At 45.1% G+C, this 14247-nt stretch overlaps 1 protein-coding gene across 1 annotated transcript in view; it reads right to left on the reverse strand.

The window, feature by feature from the left end:
- LOC141096339 (complement factor H-related protein 5-like) overlaps positions 1 to 14247 on the reverse strand; it is a 158138-nt gene that overhangs the window by 98730 nt on the left and 45161 nt on the right. The window contains exons 3-4 of the mRNA XM_073582876.1: positions 8067 to 8172; positions 760 to 836 (exon numbers count right to left, since the gene is read on the reverse strand). Coding sequence (XP_073438977.1) covers positions 760 to 836; positions 8067 to 8172 — 183 coding nt within the window. The remainder of the gene's footprint in view (positions 1 to 759; positions 837 to 8066; positions 8173 to 14247) is intronic.

A 14247-nucleotide genomic window follows, 5' to 3' on the forward strand; every position in this document is an offset into this window, starting at 1 on the left:
GGATGAATGTGGTCATGTATCGTGAGATTTTTGCCAACAACCTCCTTTTCTCCTCAGTAAGAGCATTGAAGATGGGTCTTCAAGCATGATAATGATCCAAAACACATAGCCAGGGCAACTAAAAAGTGGCTCAGTAAGAAGCAATTCAAGGTCCTGGAGTGGTCTAGCCTGTCTCCAGGCCTAAACCCAACTGAAAATCTTTGGAGGGAGCTGAAGCTCAATGTTGCCCAGCAACAGCCCTGTAACCTGAAATATCTGGAGAAAAAGAGTATGGAGGAGTGGGGCAAAATCCCTGCTGCAGTGTGTGCAAGCTCGGTCAAGAACTACAGGAAATGTCTGACCTTTGCAATTGCAAACAAAGGTTTCTGTACCAAATAGTAAGTTCTGTTTTTCTATTGTATCAAATATTTAATTCATGCAATAAAGTGCAAATGAATTATGCAAAAATCATGCAATGTGATTTTCTGGATTTTTTTTAAGATTCTGTCTCACACAGTTGAAGTGTAACTATAATAAAAATTACAGACCCCTTCATTTTTTGTAGTTGGGAAAACTTGCAAAATTGGCATTGTATCAAATAGTACTTATTTTCCCCACTGTATGTCACGGAGGTGCAGCGTGTTAAAACTATTAAATTATTACATACTAAAAGAAAAAGAAAGAAATGGAAATTCCTAACAGTAAGATTAGAGTAGTTGATAGTTTGTGGATCAAGGAATGGAAACTTCATAGAAATGTACATTGATTATTATCAGTTACCTTCACAATGAGGAAGAAAATTTGTCCATCCATCTGCTGCACATATACGGGTATTATGTTTGCTGATCATCTGATACCTGGTTAAAAACATATATATTGAATTGAAGTAGACATTGTGTACATGAATATTTTGTCCTGTGTTACATGTCTACCTCTTAACATAAATTACACAGAGAACAAATTCATAAAGAACTGATACCACTAATTTTAGTGGTTTAAATTTAAAGGAGTTTTCCGTCTTGTCTTTTATTGATCATACAAATGTAGTAAAGTTTACCATGACAAATAAGGCACTATATTAATAATGATAACCTTCGGTGACAAGTTATCTCAAGACTATTAAGAGAGTCTAACGTTGCATAAACCATTGACCGAAGTCAAGTTGTGTGTCAAATTACATTTTTATGTGGTGTCTCAATGCTGCATTATCTGCCTTAAAGGGGTTGCCCACTACTTGGATAATCTCTTCTCAAATACTTTATTACCCCATGTGTATGGAGGCTAACGGCTGCATAATCAATGGGAGGTATGTGTCACAGGGATGGCTGCTCCCTATGATGTAACCCGGAGTATTTGTCTTTAGTTCACATAAGCACTAAGATGTTGTTTAGTGCACCTGGCATCTTGGGAAAACAGGAACCCGCACATAGCTCTCGGAGGAGCTAGAGGACTGTGCTATGGACACTGATGCTTTGTTTTGACTGCTTTAAAGGTTGTTTTCCTTTTTGTTGGTGCTTCCGGGTTTATGAAGCAAATAAATTCACATGGCCTTTAAAAGGAACCGTGCCTCCTGTCTACCTCCTATCACACCTGAGTGAGTACAATCCCTACACCATGGAAAATGAAAACAGCCAGTACTCACAGAAGTGCTATGGCAAGTCCTCCTGCATGGTGTCCCCTTTCCCCTCCATGCAGGGATGCCGGTATACTCACCACCACAGAATGCATCGTGGGTCCCTGGTGTGCTCCTCCTTTATGCTGTAGTGTGCTGTACTGAACCCAAATCCCTGGTCCTGGTGCGACTATTGCCTGAATGTTATTCCTTGGTCCTGGTGCGGTCAGTACCTGAACATTGTCCCCTGCTCTTGGTGCGGTCAGTCCCATACCGGAAGTCTCCTGGTCCATGTCTGGTCATGCCTGAATGATATCCCATGGTCCCAGTGCAGCCAGTGCCTGAAAGTTGTCCCCTGATCTTGTCATGACCAGTCCTGAATCCAAAGTCCACTGGTCCCATTGTGGCCATTGCCCTGTTCCCAAAGTCCCCTGGTCCCAGTGCAGTCAGTGCCTGAATATTGGCCCCCAGTCCATTTGCGTCCTGTCAATTGACCCAGTATCCTAGATCAGTGTGTCTGAACATAGCCTTAGTCCCGTGTCAGTGAACCTGACCTCTGGGGTCAGCAACTGCTGTGCTGGGATCTGTCCATGAGTAGTACCTGGTGGCTATCTGCAGCCCAGTCTGCCTCCATTATCAGGATCTCCAGTGAACAACAGGTAGTTGCTTAGCTATGCCCCTTTTTGATTAAGTATGGGTCGCCCTCCCAGGGCTGTGGGGTACTCGGTACTGGGCCGGTCTCTCAGAGGGGATTGTCACAGCAGCGGTGACCCGGTCCATGGCCCTGGGTGCCCATGTAAGAGGAGCTGAATTGAGAATAAAGTTTATAAGTGATTTGTGACGCCACCTGTGGTGTTCAGCAAGGGAGGTGTTAAGCCGACGCTGCAAGCAGATCCTCTGGGACAGATGGCATAGTGCAGCAATGATGTTGTAGCCCTCCACAGGTAGGGCTGTTGGTCCTAGGGCAGTGTAGCGGAATGTTAGGAAGAAGGTGCAGTGTTTGGCACAGAGATGTAGCAGTGCTGAGGATGTTGCAGGAAGGAGGCAAGGACACAACAGGGTGCAGTTTCTTTACCTTTACTTGGCAAGCGCAGTCCAGGGTCCTGATTACAGATGGCATAGGAGCAGGCTAGCCTGGAAGCAACTCAGGAATCTCTCTATCAGATGGGTTGTGTAATCTCCTTCCTAGAGCTGGCTTGAGGTACAGGCAGTACAGTGTTACACTGAAGTTCCTCCTTCTTATTGTCTCTTAGAACTAACTCGTATGGCAGACAGCTGTAGCCCTCTATCTCTCTTGGCTCACCCGTCGCTGTTGTGCATCCGAGTCTTACTTGGGAATAGAGCATTTACAGCTTCCTATTCCTCTGGTTTCTGTTGCAGGACCTTCAGTATCCATTCAACCGTGGAGACAAGGCTCCAGATCATGCGTTCTCACTGGGAGGGAGCTCTCTTTCCTCAGCTCAACCTCCAGCTTCTCTCCACATGTCTACACACGTGGCCCTCCTCACACTAACTGACTATTTCCCCTCCTGGCCCTCAGAGCGCACTCCTCCCCCAATCCTGGTTCAGAGCTCCCTCTGCTGGCCTGGAGTGGGACTGTGCTGCATAAAAATGACTAACTGCTAGAGAGACCCTTCCTTGCTTCCAAGCATGACATTACCCTCCCTGGAGCAAGGCAATGCCATTGTGGCGACCATACTCCTGGGGGTGCCACAAGAGCATCCTGGATGCCAGAAACGTGTCAGTTTTTTATCCCTGCTAAATAAATTATGACTTGCTAAATAAAATCCTTTTTTTATTGTGTGGGTAGGAGGACTCCCAGACAGTGAAAGGACAGGTACTCAGGGGACCACCATCAGGGTTCCTGAGGGAATGATACTGGGAGGACAGTAAAAGGAAAGACTTGACTGAAGTTGTCAAGGAAACAGGGGGCGGGGCAAGCTTAAAAGGAGCAGGGGGCGCGCTGAAGTGGCAGTTGAAAGAGAGCAGGACAACAGACAGGAAGCCGTGTGAGACAGAGAGGACCGAGGGAGCAGACGGTGTGTTGTGGAGAGACCGACAGGGGCCTGGGAAAGGAAAGCTGCGGACTCACCGACTAGTGACACGTGAGAGACTTGCACCAGTGGCCGCTCCCCGCATACAGTCCCATACAGCCACTCCTGCTGCTTCCCACCCTGTTGTGACAAGGCGGCTACCTCAGGCGACCGCTGCAATGACAGACCATTCCTTTACAGCGGTCAGGACACTGCCCCCCTGCCTTCTTCCACAGCTGCAGCCCTGTCATCACCGGCCCCAGGGGGCGCCACCTCACTACATGCGGTAGTAGAGGCCCCCGTCCGGTTTGCTAAGGGACCCTGAGCAGAGGTTGGTGAACGGTTATATTTAGAGACTGCGCCATTACCGCGCCCCATCAGCACCGTTTCTTCAGGGCCTGTTGCGCTCCACTGGCATCGCTTCTTCAGGGCCTGTTGCGCCCCACCGACACCGTTTCTTCGGGGCCTGTTGCGCCCCACCGGCATCATTTCTTCAGGGCCTGTTGTGCCCCACCGACACCATTTCTTCAGGGCCTGTTGTGCCCCACTGGCATTGTTTCTTCAGGGCCTGTTGTGCCCCACCGGCATTGTTTCTTCAGGGCCTGTTGCGCCCCGTCAGGCACTGTTTCAAGTGTTATAGTTTGGCCATAGTCTGGCTTCCGTCACCCCGACTTGCCGGGTTACTCGCAGTTACACAAAAAGTACTGTTTAGTTCATTGAGTCCCTGCAAGGACAGATTGCTTGTTCCCCTGTTTTGTCTGTTCAGTATAGCCCTAGTGGCTTCAATTTATAAAAGTTCATTATACAAGTCATACCCTGTCTCGTGTCTCGTCACTGCATCCTGAGAACCTGCTAGAACCCTACACTTGAGCTGCTGGAAGCGACGCTCTCCCTCTTTTTTCCTTCTATTAATTAGGAAGGTATTATCTCAGAAGTGGACAACATCGTTAAGGTAAATTTTACTATATCTATATGGCCTAACTGTCTTTCAAAATAATAAAAAGCACACACTTACCAATTGATTGCACACAACTTCGCCTTACCACTTCTATGTTAACCCTGTCAGTCTTTTCTCCTTTTCTCCTGGCATTGGCTGCAGTGTTCATGCATCAACAATCAGTATCAGCAGCAGTGCAAAAATCAGTCGCCTCTGCAGCTACTGACTGTCGATATGAAAAGTTGACCTGGTCAGCAGCACAGAGAAGGTACAGTACGAGGGATTGAGAGGTGAGTATGTACTGTTCATATTAGCCATATCATAAAAGAAATGTAACAGCAGCCAGGACAACTGTAATTTCAATTTTTTACTGGATTTCTGAGGCCCTGCCATGTAATTTGGTCAGTCTGTCTACATTAATGTCACTGCTGTATTTCATTTAGATATGAATATCTGCTGAGGCAATATTCCTAGAAGTGGCAGGATAAGAAGCAAGAATTAACGTTATAGATCATAGCATCATATATCAGAAACCCATAAAATAGTACTGAACAGCAGAATGCAACTTATCCTCTTTCAAGCAATAAATTACTCTTACACCTAAGTGGGGCCCTCAATTTCTTGGTCTCATAGTAGCTGCTATGGCTGCAACAGTTAGGGAATTTGCTATGAGACATATGCCACTTTCGCAGCGCGTCTGGTTCTACACCTCTCTCCTGTGCTCCACCGACTTTCCTCATCATGGACATAGTTCCACTACCATTTTTGCGATGTACCATTCTTTTTAACAAAATGGAATAAAGCTACTCTATGTTTTACGTGCAAGCTGGCATCCGCAGGAGGGTGAACCAGTTTTTTCTCGACATTTCAGCAAGACAATGATCCCAAACACACAGCTAAGGAAATTCTCAATTGGTTTCAAAGAAAGAAAATAAAGCTGCTAGAATAGCCCAGCCAATAACCTGACCTGAATCCCAAAGAAAATTTAAAGAAGGAACTAAAGTTCAGAGTTCATAGAAGGAGGTCACAGAACACTCAGAATTTGAAGTTTATTTGTGTGGAAAAATGGGCCAAAAACATCTGAGCAATGCATGTGACTAGTTTCATCATACAGGAGGCATCTTGAAGTTGCCAACAAAGACTTACGTAGAAAGTATTAAATAAATTTCAGTAAGCGTGTTAAACTTTTTTGCCATGTGTTATTTCTCATTATTACACATAATGTATGGACAGCTATGGTTTGATTTACTTGCTTGTGTGAATTGGCAGGGTTGTTATCACCATCTGGTGAGAGTTTCATGTCAAGAGCACCATTTAGAAATATATTTACATAGAAAATTGTCGTGTTCAATACTTATTTCACCTGCTGTATATTAGATGCTAGTCCCAACAGTAGGACCTGCATCTATATCAAGAAACAGGTACGGTTTTAAATTACTGTCAATTGGCAGGTGGTTGGAATTCCCTCACAAATTAATGTGAATTTTCTCCACTTCTCTACCCACAATGTCATGTGTCAGGATACCGATCTTGGGTGGGATGAGCATTTACTACACCTTAATGGAATATTCTGTGGATATGGCATACATATCCAAGATGAAGATATCCCTTTAAACCCTTCCAGACATCTGCTGTACATGTTCAGTGCACATTGGATGAGGTAGTTTGGACCGGGCTCAGGAGGTGCATAAAGCAGCTGCCTCTAACAGCAGCTACTAGGGCTGAATTCTCATCGCTGCTACTAAACTATTAAATGCCAATGTCAAATTTTGACAATGGCATTAAAGACTTGCAATTCAGAGGGCATGCTGAACACAGGGTGTTGATCGGGTTCCATGGCAGCCAGTGGCTTGCTGAAGGCCCTGGGCCGTTACTATTGTAAGGGCTTGCTCCATCTATAACATGGCTGAGTGCTATCTGATGTTTTATCGGATAGTACTTGGCCAAATATCATACCATGGGGCAGTGCAGATCTGATATTGGCATGAGAAAACAATCCCAACATGCTGCGACTGCATCTGAATTGGATCACGTGCAGTCGTGCACCCATAAAAGTTTATTGGTCTGTGTGAAACATCGGACAGCACTCGAATATTATCCAAGTGCAGTCTGAGTACCACTGACACAGACAATGGAAATGATGGAGAAATTAAGTTCTCCATCTTCTCCACAGCTGTTCTGTGATTCTCTCATATGTGAGAATAGGATCACACTAAGGAGACACTTGGATCAATTTGGTAGTGCACCAGCAATAAAAGTCAGGTGTTTAAAAATATAAAATTATCAAATTTAATTTGTACAGTAAACACTGAAAACAGAAAAAATGAACGGGCGTTAGGTGAGTATAACTATGTTTATTTTTAAATAAAAAAGTAAAGTGGTGTGTCTTATTATTTCAAATAAAGGACTTCATTCTGGCTGTGTGTTTATTTACTATATGACTATGGGGTTATTAATGGATAGGTGTCTTACAGATGCTTCTCCATTATTGGCTCATGGGCTTGATGTCACCTGACAATGCAAGGGTGACATGAACCCCACAAATATTACCCCAATTGCCACCTCCACAGGTCAAGTAGAAGGAGCAGGACAAAGTACCAGAATTGGCGCATCTAATAGATGCACTATTTCTGGGGTGGCTGCGAGCTGCTATTTTTAGGCTGGGGGGTGAACATCCATGGCCATCTACTAGCCTGAGAATACCAGCCCCCCCAGCTGTCTGTTTTAGCTTGGCTGGTTGTCAAAAATGGAGGGGACTCCATGCTGTTTTTTTTAATTGTTTATTTAAATAATTTAAAAAAATGACTTGTAAACCCTCGGTTTTGCCTGGCTGGTTATCAAAAATACAGGGGAACCCACATAATATTTTTAAATTAATTAATTTATTTATAGCGCAGGTGCTGGCTGACTACTCCCATCAGCCGTTCCCTGTTTTTGCTTTTATCAGCGACAGCAGATATAGGCTGATTTGCATAGTACTCCCATTAGACAATACCTCTGTGACCAGAGGTAAACTTTTTACCTCTGGTCACAGCTGCAGACTCATGCTGTCATCTGACAGTGTGGGAGCCGTAGCGCTCTGAGCAGTGGTAATAATCTTACTGCCGGTCAGGGCCCTAGATGTTTCTCGCGCTGCCATGCAGATGACAATGTGGGAAAAACCCGGTGTTCAGGATGCCAAACTTGAACAGTAACATGGATTCCTGGAGAAATCCTTGTTTGAGGTCTTTGCCCAAGCAGTAGGTGCTTATTATAGCTCTCGAACTTTACTGTTTGGGTTCACCCATCTCTAATATCTGCAAATTAAAAAAGGAAAGGAAACAGAAGAAATTTTTAAGTAACAAAAACAAATATCGGCTGCAGCAGGAAGGGATTAAACATTTTTAATGGCATTTTTACTTAAAAATATTTTCTAATTCGAAAGCGGTGAAGCCCTAGTCACGAGTGTACTTGGGAAAACCAATCACATTGCTCTGCAAAGCATTGAGGAAGATTGTATACACACCCTTCATCACAATAGTATTCCACCTCAGCTCCAAATACAAATTCATATCCATTTTTCAGTTCAAATGTGCCAAAGGAGATCTCTCCGGGATGACCGCATGATTTCTCTGTGTAAAGCAGAAAAATGAAGGAAAAGGGTTATTTGTGACACAGACAAAACTTTTTTCTGTGCAGTGCTTATTGTCTGGGAAAATAGTTCATCCTTTCTCTGGATAGTCATCCTTTCTCTGGATTTTTTGGACAGTCTAATCGCCTGGTGTTTGCTAATATATTTTTAAAGGCTGCAGCCAGATGAATGTTGAAAAGCAATACTGAAATATAATAAAATTTCACATTCATTTTGTTTCTTTTAAAAACACAGCCTTCTCTACGTCATGCCTTTAAAAAAAAAATAACATTTTCTCACAGATCTTTCTACAGTATTTGAAAAATGCCTGAACAAAATACATGTTAAAAATCTATGATAAATGAGACTGCTTGAGAACTAAAAAACACCATGTTAATAGTTTTTTTTAAGCCTAATAATAATAATAATTTTAATTCTATAGCGCCAACATATACCGCAGCACTTTACATTTTAGGATAAAAAATAACCCTCAAAAAGGCATGTAGGGAGGAGGCCTATGCAGCCTATCGTGAAGCTGAATGTTATCATCCCATTAAGCTCTAAGGGGAAGTAACAAGCATAGCCTGGCATGTCAGAGTGAAAAGACTTATAAGCCATTCAGGTCTCCTCTAGGAAAATAAATATGTAAATTGCATCTTCTGAGAGGAAGATGACTTGAACTCTATTGCCACCTATTCTAGACCTAATACTAAAAGTCAATATCAACTCTTTAGCGATCCTTGCCATATGACTTAAGATAAAAGCCAAACCAGAATCTCGATTTTCAGGACACCATGTCTACAAATTGAGATACTGGTTTGGCTTTTATCTGAAGTCATATGGCAAGGATCCTTAAAGAGCTGATATTGACTTTTAGGATCACTGCTTCCAATAGGTAACAATAAAGTTCTAGTCCTCTACATTCCTTTGAGAGAAACATGTCTTTTGTCTGATGGCACCGAGATAAGCATTAGGCTGGGATCACACTTGCGAGAAACTCGGACGAGTCTTGCATGTTGATACCCAGCACTGCCGCCGGCACTCAGGAGCGGAGCGTGGGGCTGCATGTATTGCTATGCGGCCGCACATTGGCCAATAATAAGGGCAGACAAAAGGATCAAATTCAGCATTACTAAGAACTCTAAATTATTTAAATACACTTTTGCTCTTTATTTATTTAATTACAGCAGGGTTTTTCTCATTTTGTCTCTTGTAGGTTTTGTATGCTTTATGGCCAATGTGAACATGCGTTTATGTGCTGCATGTATACCAACTCAAACCAAGCTCAACTTTTGTGTTTTTTTTTCTTTTTATTTATGCATTCTGTGAAAGCTGACGTCAACTTTGACACATGCTAAGGTTTTTAATATTAGACAGTGTAGGACCACCCCGACCACAGAGTCACCTTGTCAATGGTGGGACGGCTTTTATACTATAGTTGATGAAATACAGTATTACTAAGAACATTGAATTATTTAAATGCACTTTTGCTTTTTATTTATTTAATTAAAGCAGGGTTTTTCTCATTTTGCCTTTTGTAGGTTTTGTAAAAGTTAAATGTGTGATTGCATTTCTGCTTATAATATATAAAAGTAAATTTTATTGTTATGGCCGGTGTATGTGTTAGGTTCCTGGAGGGTTAACCTCAAGGACGTCCCAATCAAGAGGGTGTGCGCGGCCCTATAGGGATATCAGTGGGAATTCTATAGGGATATAGGAAGTAGTTAGTCTGTGTTGAACTAGCACAGTGTGGAGTAGATTGTGTGCTGGAGAGGAGGTGACAGAAAGAGAACAGGTTCATCGATTGTGGAACTACAAGGTGGGATATCACAGGCAAGTGGGGACCCCTGCAGAAAAGAAAAGCTTAAGTCAAGGAAAAGCACAGTCCAGCAGAAAAGGGGAACCTTAAGAAAGAGTAACATTCAGCTGTGATTACTAAAACGGGGAGCTTAGTCTCAATGATGGGCCCCTGAGACTAATATAGGCAAGGATTCTGGGTATTGGGATCATAGCTATACACGTGGACCCATATGACCCTATCCCTAAGAAAACGCAGGCAATTCCAACTTCTCTCCATGCCCCCTGTGGTAACTATTACCGGGAACAAAATACAGACTTTAATTCTGTGAATGGAGCCAGCGTATTGTGTGGAAGATGGAGAAGGAGAATGCACAACCTGTAATCCCCTGTTCATCAATTTGGCCATACACAAAATGGACATTGTTTATAAGGACTAGTCTTGCTTAGGCCGGTTTCACATTAGCGCTTTTTCAGCGCACGCACGGCCGGGGGTAGCTCCGCCCCCGAGCCGGCTCTCTGCCCGGCGTGCCCGCCCCTTGCTTGTAGCGCCGCCTACTAGCGGACAGCGGCGCCTGCGATCGGCGCACCCTATCTTTAGCATAGGGTGCGCAGATCGTGCGCAGGCCGTGCGCTAGTTGCGCTTTGACCTGCGCTGCGCACTTTTGACGGTGCGCCGTGCGCGCCAAAATCCGAAAAGTTTGATTTTGGCGCGCACGGCGCACCGTCAAAAGTGCGCAGCGCAGGTCAAAGCGCAACTAGCGCACGGCCTGCGCACGATCTGCGCACCCTATGCTAAAGATAGGGTGCGCCGATCGCAGGCGCCGCTGTCCGCTAGTAGGCGGCGCTACAAGCAAGGGGCGGGCACGCCGGGCAGAGAGCCGGCTCGGGGGCGGAGCTACCCCCGGCCGTGCGTGCGCTGAAAAAGCGCTAATGTGAAACCGACCTTATTGAATGAAATGGTTAATGGGAGCGGGACTACACTAAGTGCAATGGAACCGAAGACTGAAGCAGCAGATCCAGGTACAATGTCATAGACACCCACCAATGACACAAAATTCTCTGTAGATGGCATCACAGAAGGGGACGCGATCCAATAGGTGAGGCAGCCCAGCAGGTGAAGAACTTTGAGTGAATTAATGCAGCCAATCGAATGAGAAACACCTATAGAAAGGGGTGTGTCCAGAGGCGGAGTCACAGAGTGATGGAAGAGGTGGCAGTCGCTTCATTAGAATGACCTTTGGAAGGGCAGTGTCAACTGGGTGGGAAACATTGCAGTGACTGACTGACCAGCGCCATTTTTCCACAGAAGCGAATGGAAGAAGAAATGCTTAGTGACAGTCAAGCAGCGTTGAGTAGAGTCCACAGCAGGAATTGTGCCACTGGAGTGGAAGAGATGGAGATATCCTCCAAAGAAGAAGTGATCCACCTGGTGACCCCCGGGCCATGGCAGGAGGAGAGCAACCGAAAGGAGTGACCACAGGTCAGGTGACATCACTTAGTATCTCCATTCAGTGGCAGACAATCCCCTCAGCCCAAGGTGGGGCTTTATCAACATGAAGTCCGGGTGCTGAAATGGTGCTGAATGCCCATGGTGGACCAGATGCCAGTGCTTGAGAAAGTTACCGCATCAGGTCAGTCCATCCCTGCTAGGCTGACATCAAATGAGGTGGCTGAGGAAGCGCTGTCCCTGGGGGAAAGCAAGGGCCCTGGGGAGAAAAAGGCTGAGAAAGAGAGGAATGGTCAGCATCATGTACCAGAACTCCCAAAGCAGTCGTGGCCCCAAAAATTTGACTGCAGCCGGGGAGTTGGGACCCCTCAATCCCTGTAAACAAATGTCCCAGGTAATCCTATGGCGGCAGGAAGAGGCTACTGTATTAGAGGATCTCATGAAGGCTGATGCGCTGGCCTGAGAATGGCTGTCAGGCTCAAAACAAGACATGTTCAAGTAACAATGCATTGAGGGACAGTTGGTCAATTTCCATCATGTATGAGGATTTGGCTTTATCAAAGAACAGGGGACAGAGGACCAAATCTATGTCAATAGAACAATGGTAAAAAGGGACATCATGCCATATTGTCTGCATAGTCTTTATTTGGGGAAGTTGAAATTTTGCAAGGTATGGTGATGCCAAGCTGGTACTCGATGGGAGTCACTCACTCTGCAACCAATGAAGAGGTTTAAAAATGGGAGGGGAAGGCTGAGTTTGAGGGTCAACATCAACAGCAGTGCCGCAGTCAGTCAGCGGGATCACTGGGTAGGGAGCAAAAGGGAGACTCACAAAAGTGCCATAAAGAGAATGCAAAGACCAAGACTCCCATTCAGGCCGAGGAGAAGGAGCTTCCTGACACCAAGATACCCCATGTGGCCAGATCTGATACTGACATTTGCTTTTCAAGTAACATGTGTTAGGTGCCCGCATTCTCCCACTGCACGGGATGGATCTCAAGCCTTGTCTGCTGCTGTGGTCTCCCATTGAAGCTGGGATGACTGCTCAGCACAGACTTCGGTCCCAGTGCCTTGCCCAGGCTCATGCTGCATGTGTAGTTGCTGCTGGCCCTCCAGCTAAGCCTATGGTGACTACTAATTTTACACGTGCAGCTATGTGCCAGATTTCACCCCACTGAGCATGTCCATGATATGGTGCCTTCCAATTGGTGCTCAGACTTCAGGTGCTCTGGTGATGAGGCAGCATCAGATTGGTCCACAGGCAAAGTCCTGTCTGTCTGGACTTGAGCAAGCTATAAAAAGCTCTCAGTGGCGCACGCCTGTGCACCAGTATCATGTGTGTTTGGTGTGTTGGTGGCTACTTTACCACCCTGTGTCCACGAGTGCCGCTAATAGCACTGTGAATGTTGGTTTAGACAGGCAGTGTAGAGTGGGAACTTAATATCTGCACTGGGCATCTTCAGACACGCATGCTAAAGCACACCATGTGTCAGAGCAGGGTCAACCACCAGCTTAGTCATCCCTGGGGGGTTAAGTTATAGGGACCCCAATTAGTATTTTTCTATACGTCTGTGCAGTCTATCAGGGTATAGTCCTCTTTGCTTCATAGTACCGCTCTGTGGTGTAACACAGCTTGTTACTTCGCGCTCTTTGCACACTGAGTGACATTTAACTCGGTGTGCTTTAAGGTTTTTCTTGCAGCCTTGCTCCGCCATTGTGCTAGCTGCAGTTGGTCCCTGGGTTGCGAACGCACCTTATTTCAATTTATTAGCTGCATTCCGCCAACCCTAACAACATGTCTGCTCAAGTGCTCATGACTGGAACGGGACTGCTTCAGGATGACTCCAGGAGGCGACAGTATCCTGAGCAGCCATGGAGGTGAAACCAATCTACATCTCCTAAATACTGGGCAGCCTGGATCAAGAAAAGTGTTTGGAGCAAGTAGATCTTTCCAGTGCTGTTCCAGGTTTCCCATTAGGCCTTGTTAGTTGGGCCTTTTTTTGCCATTTTCTAGTGTTTGACAAAATAAAGTCAGGGTCAGTCAGATACAGGGGACTCCAACTGCTAGATGAGTCCCATTTGTTCAAGCTTGGCAGGTTGTTGCTGCATTGGGCTTATGGCCCTAGATAAAGGGATATAGACACTTTGTTCTGGGATCCCAATCGAATGGGACTGGAGTGAAGATGACTCAAAGAGAGAGAAAGAGAAGATGTTGTTCCAATAGGAGTGGGGGATAAGACTGTTGACTTTTGTTGAATTTAAATGTGTGCCACTGTTTTTTCTTTGAGTTTAGAAACCCCCATATGGTCGAGGATGACCATCTTTAAGTGTGTGGGTATGTGAGAGGGTGGACAGGAGTCCTGTCTTCCGCAAGAAGATGTCGAGGCAATTTGGTAAAAATTAAATGTTGTGTGATTGCATTTCTGCTAATAATATATAAAAGTGAATTTTATTCTTATAGTCAGTGTATGTGTTATGTCCCTCAAAAATGAACCTCAAGGCTTGTTCCCATAAAGAGGGTGTGGAATCAGTGGAAAGGCTATAGGGATTTAGGAAGCAGTTGGTCAGTGCTGAAATAGCTGAGTGTTGAGTAGGCTGTGTGCTGGAGAGACGGTGACAGAAAGAGAACAGGTTCATTGTCTGTGGAACTACAAGGCTCAGCATCGAAAGAAGCTAGCTACAGAGGTGGCAGGACATTAGAGGCAAGTGGGGATCCCTGCAGAAAAGGAAAGCTCTTAAGTGGGGAAAAAGTATGGTCCTGTGTAAGAAGGGGACCTTAAGAAAAGGTAGCGCCCTGCTGTGAGTAACTAAAACATAATTTGTGGCTGT

Source organism: Dendrobates tinctorius, unplaced genomic scaffold (assembly GCF_039654945.1).
Source record: "Dendrobates tinctorius isolate UK_male_01 unplaced genomic scaffold, ASM3965494v1 ptg000074l, whole genome shotgun sequence".
NCBI classification, from domain to species: Eukaryota; Metazoa; Chordata; class Amphibia; order Anura; family Dendrobatidae; genus Dendrobates; species Dendrobates tinctorius.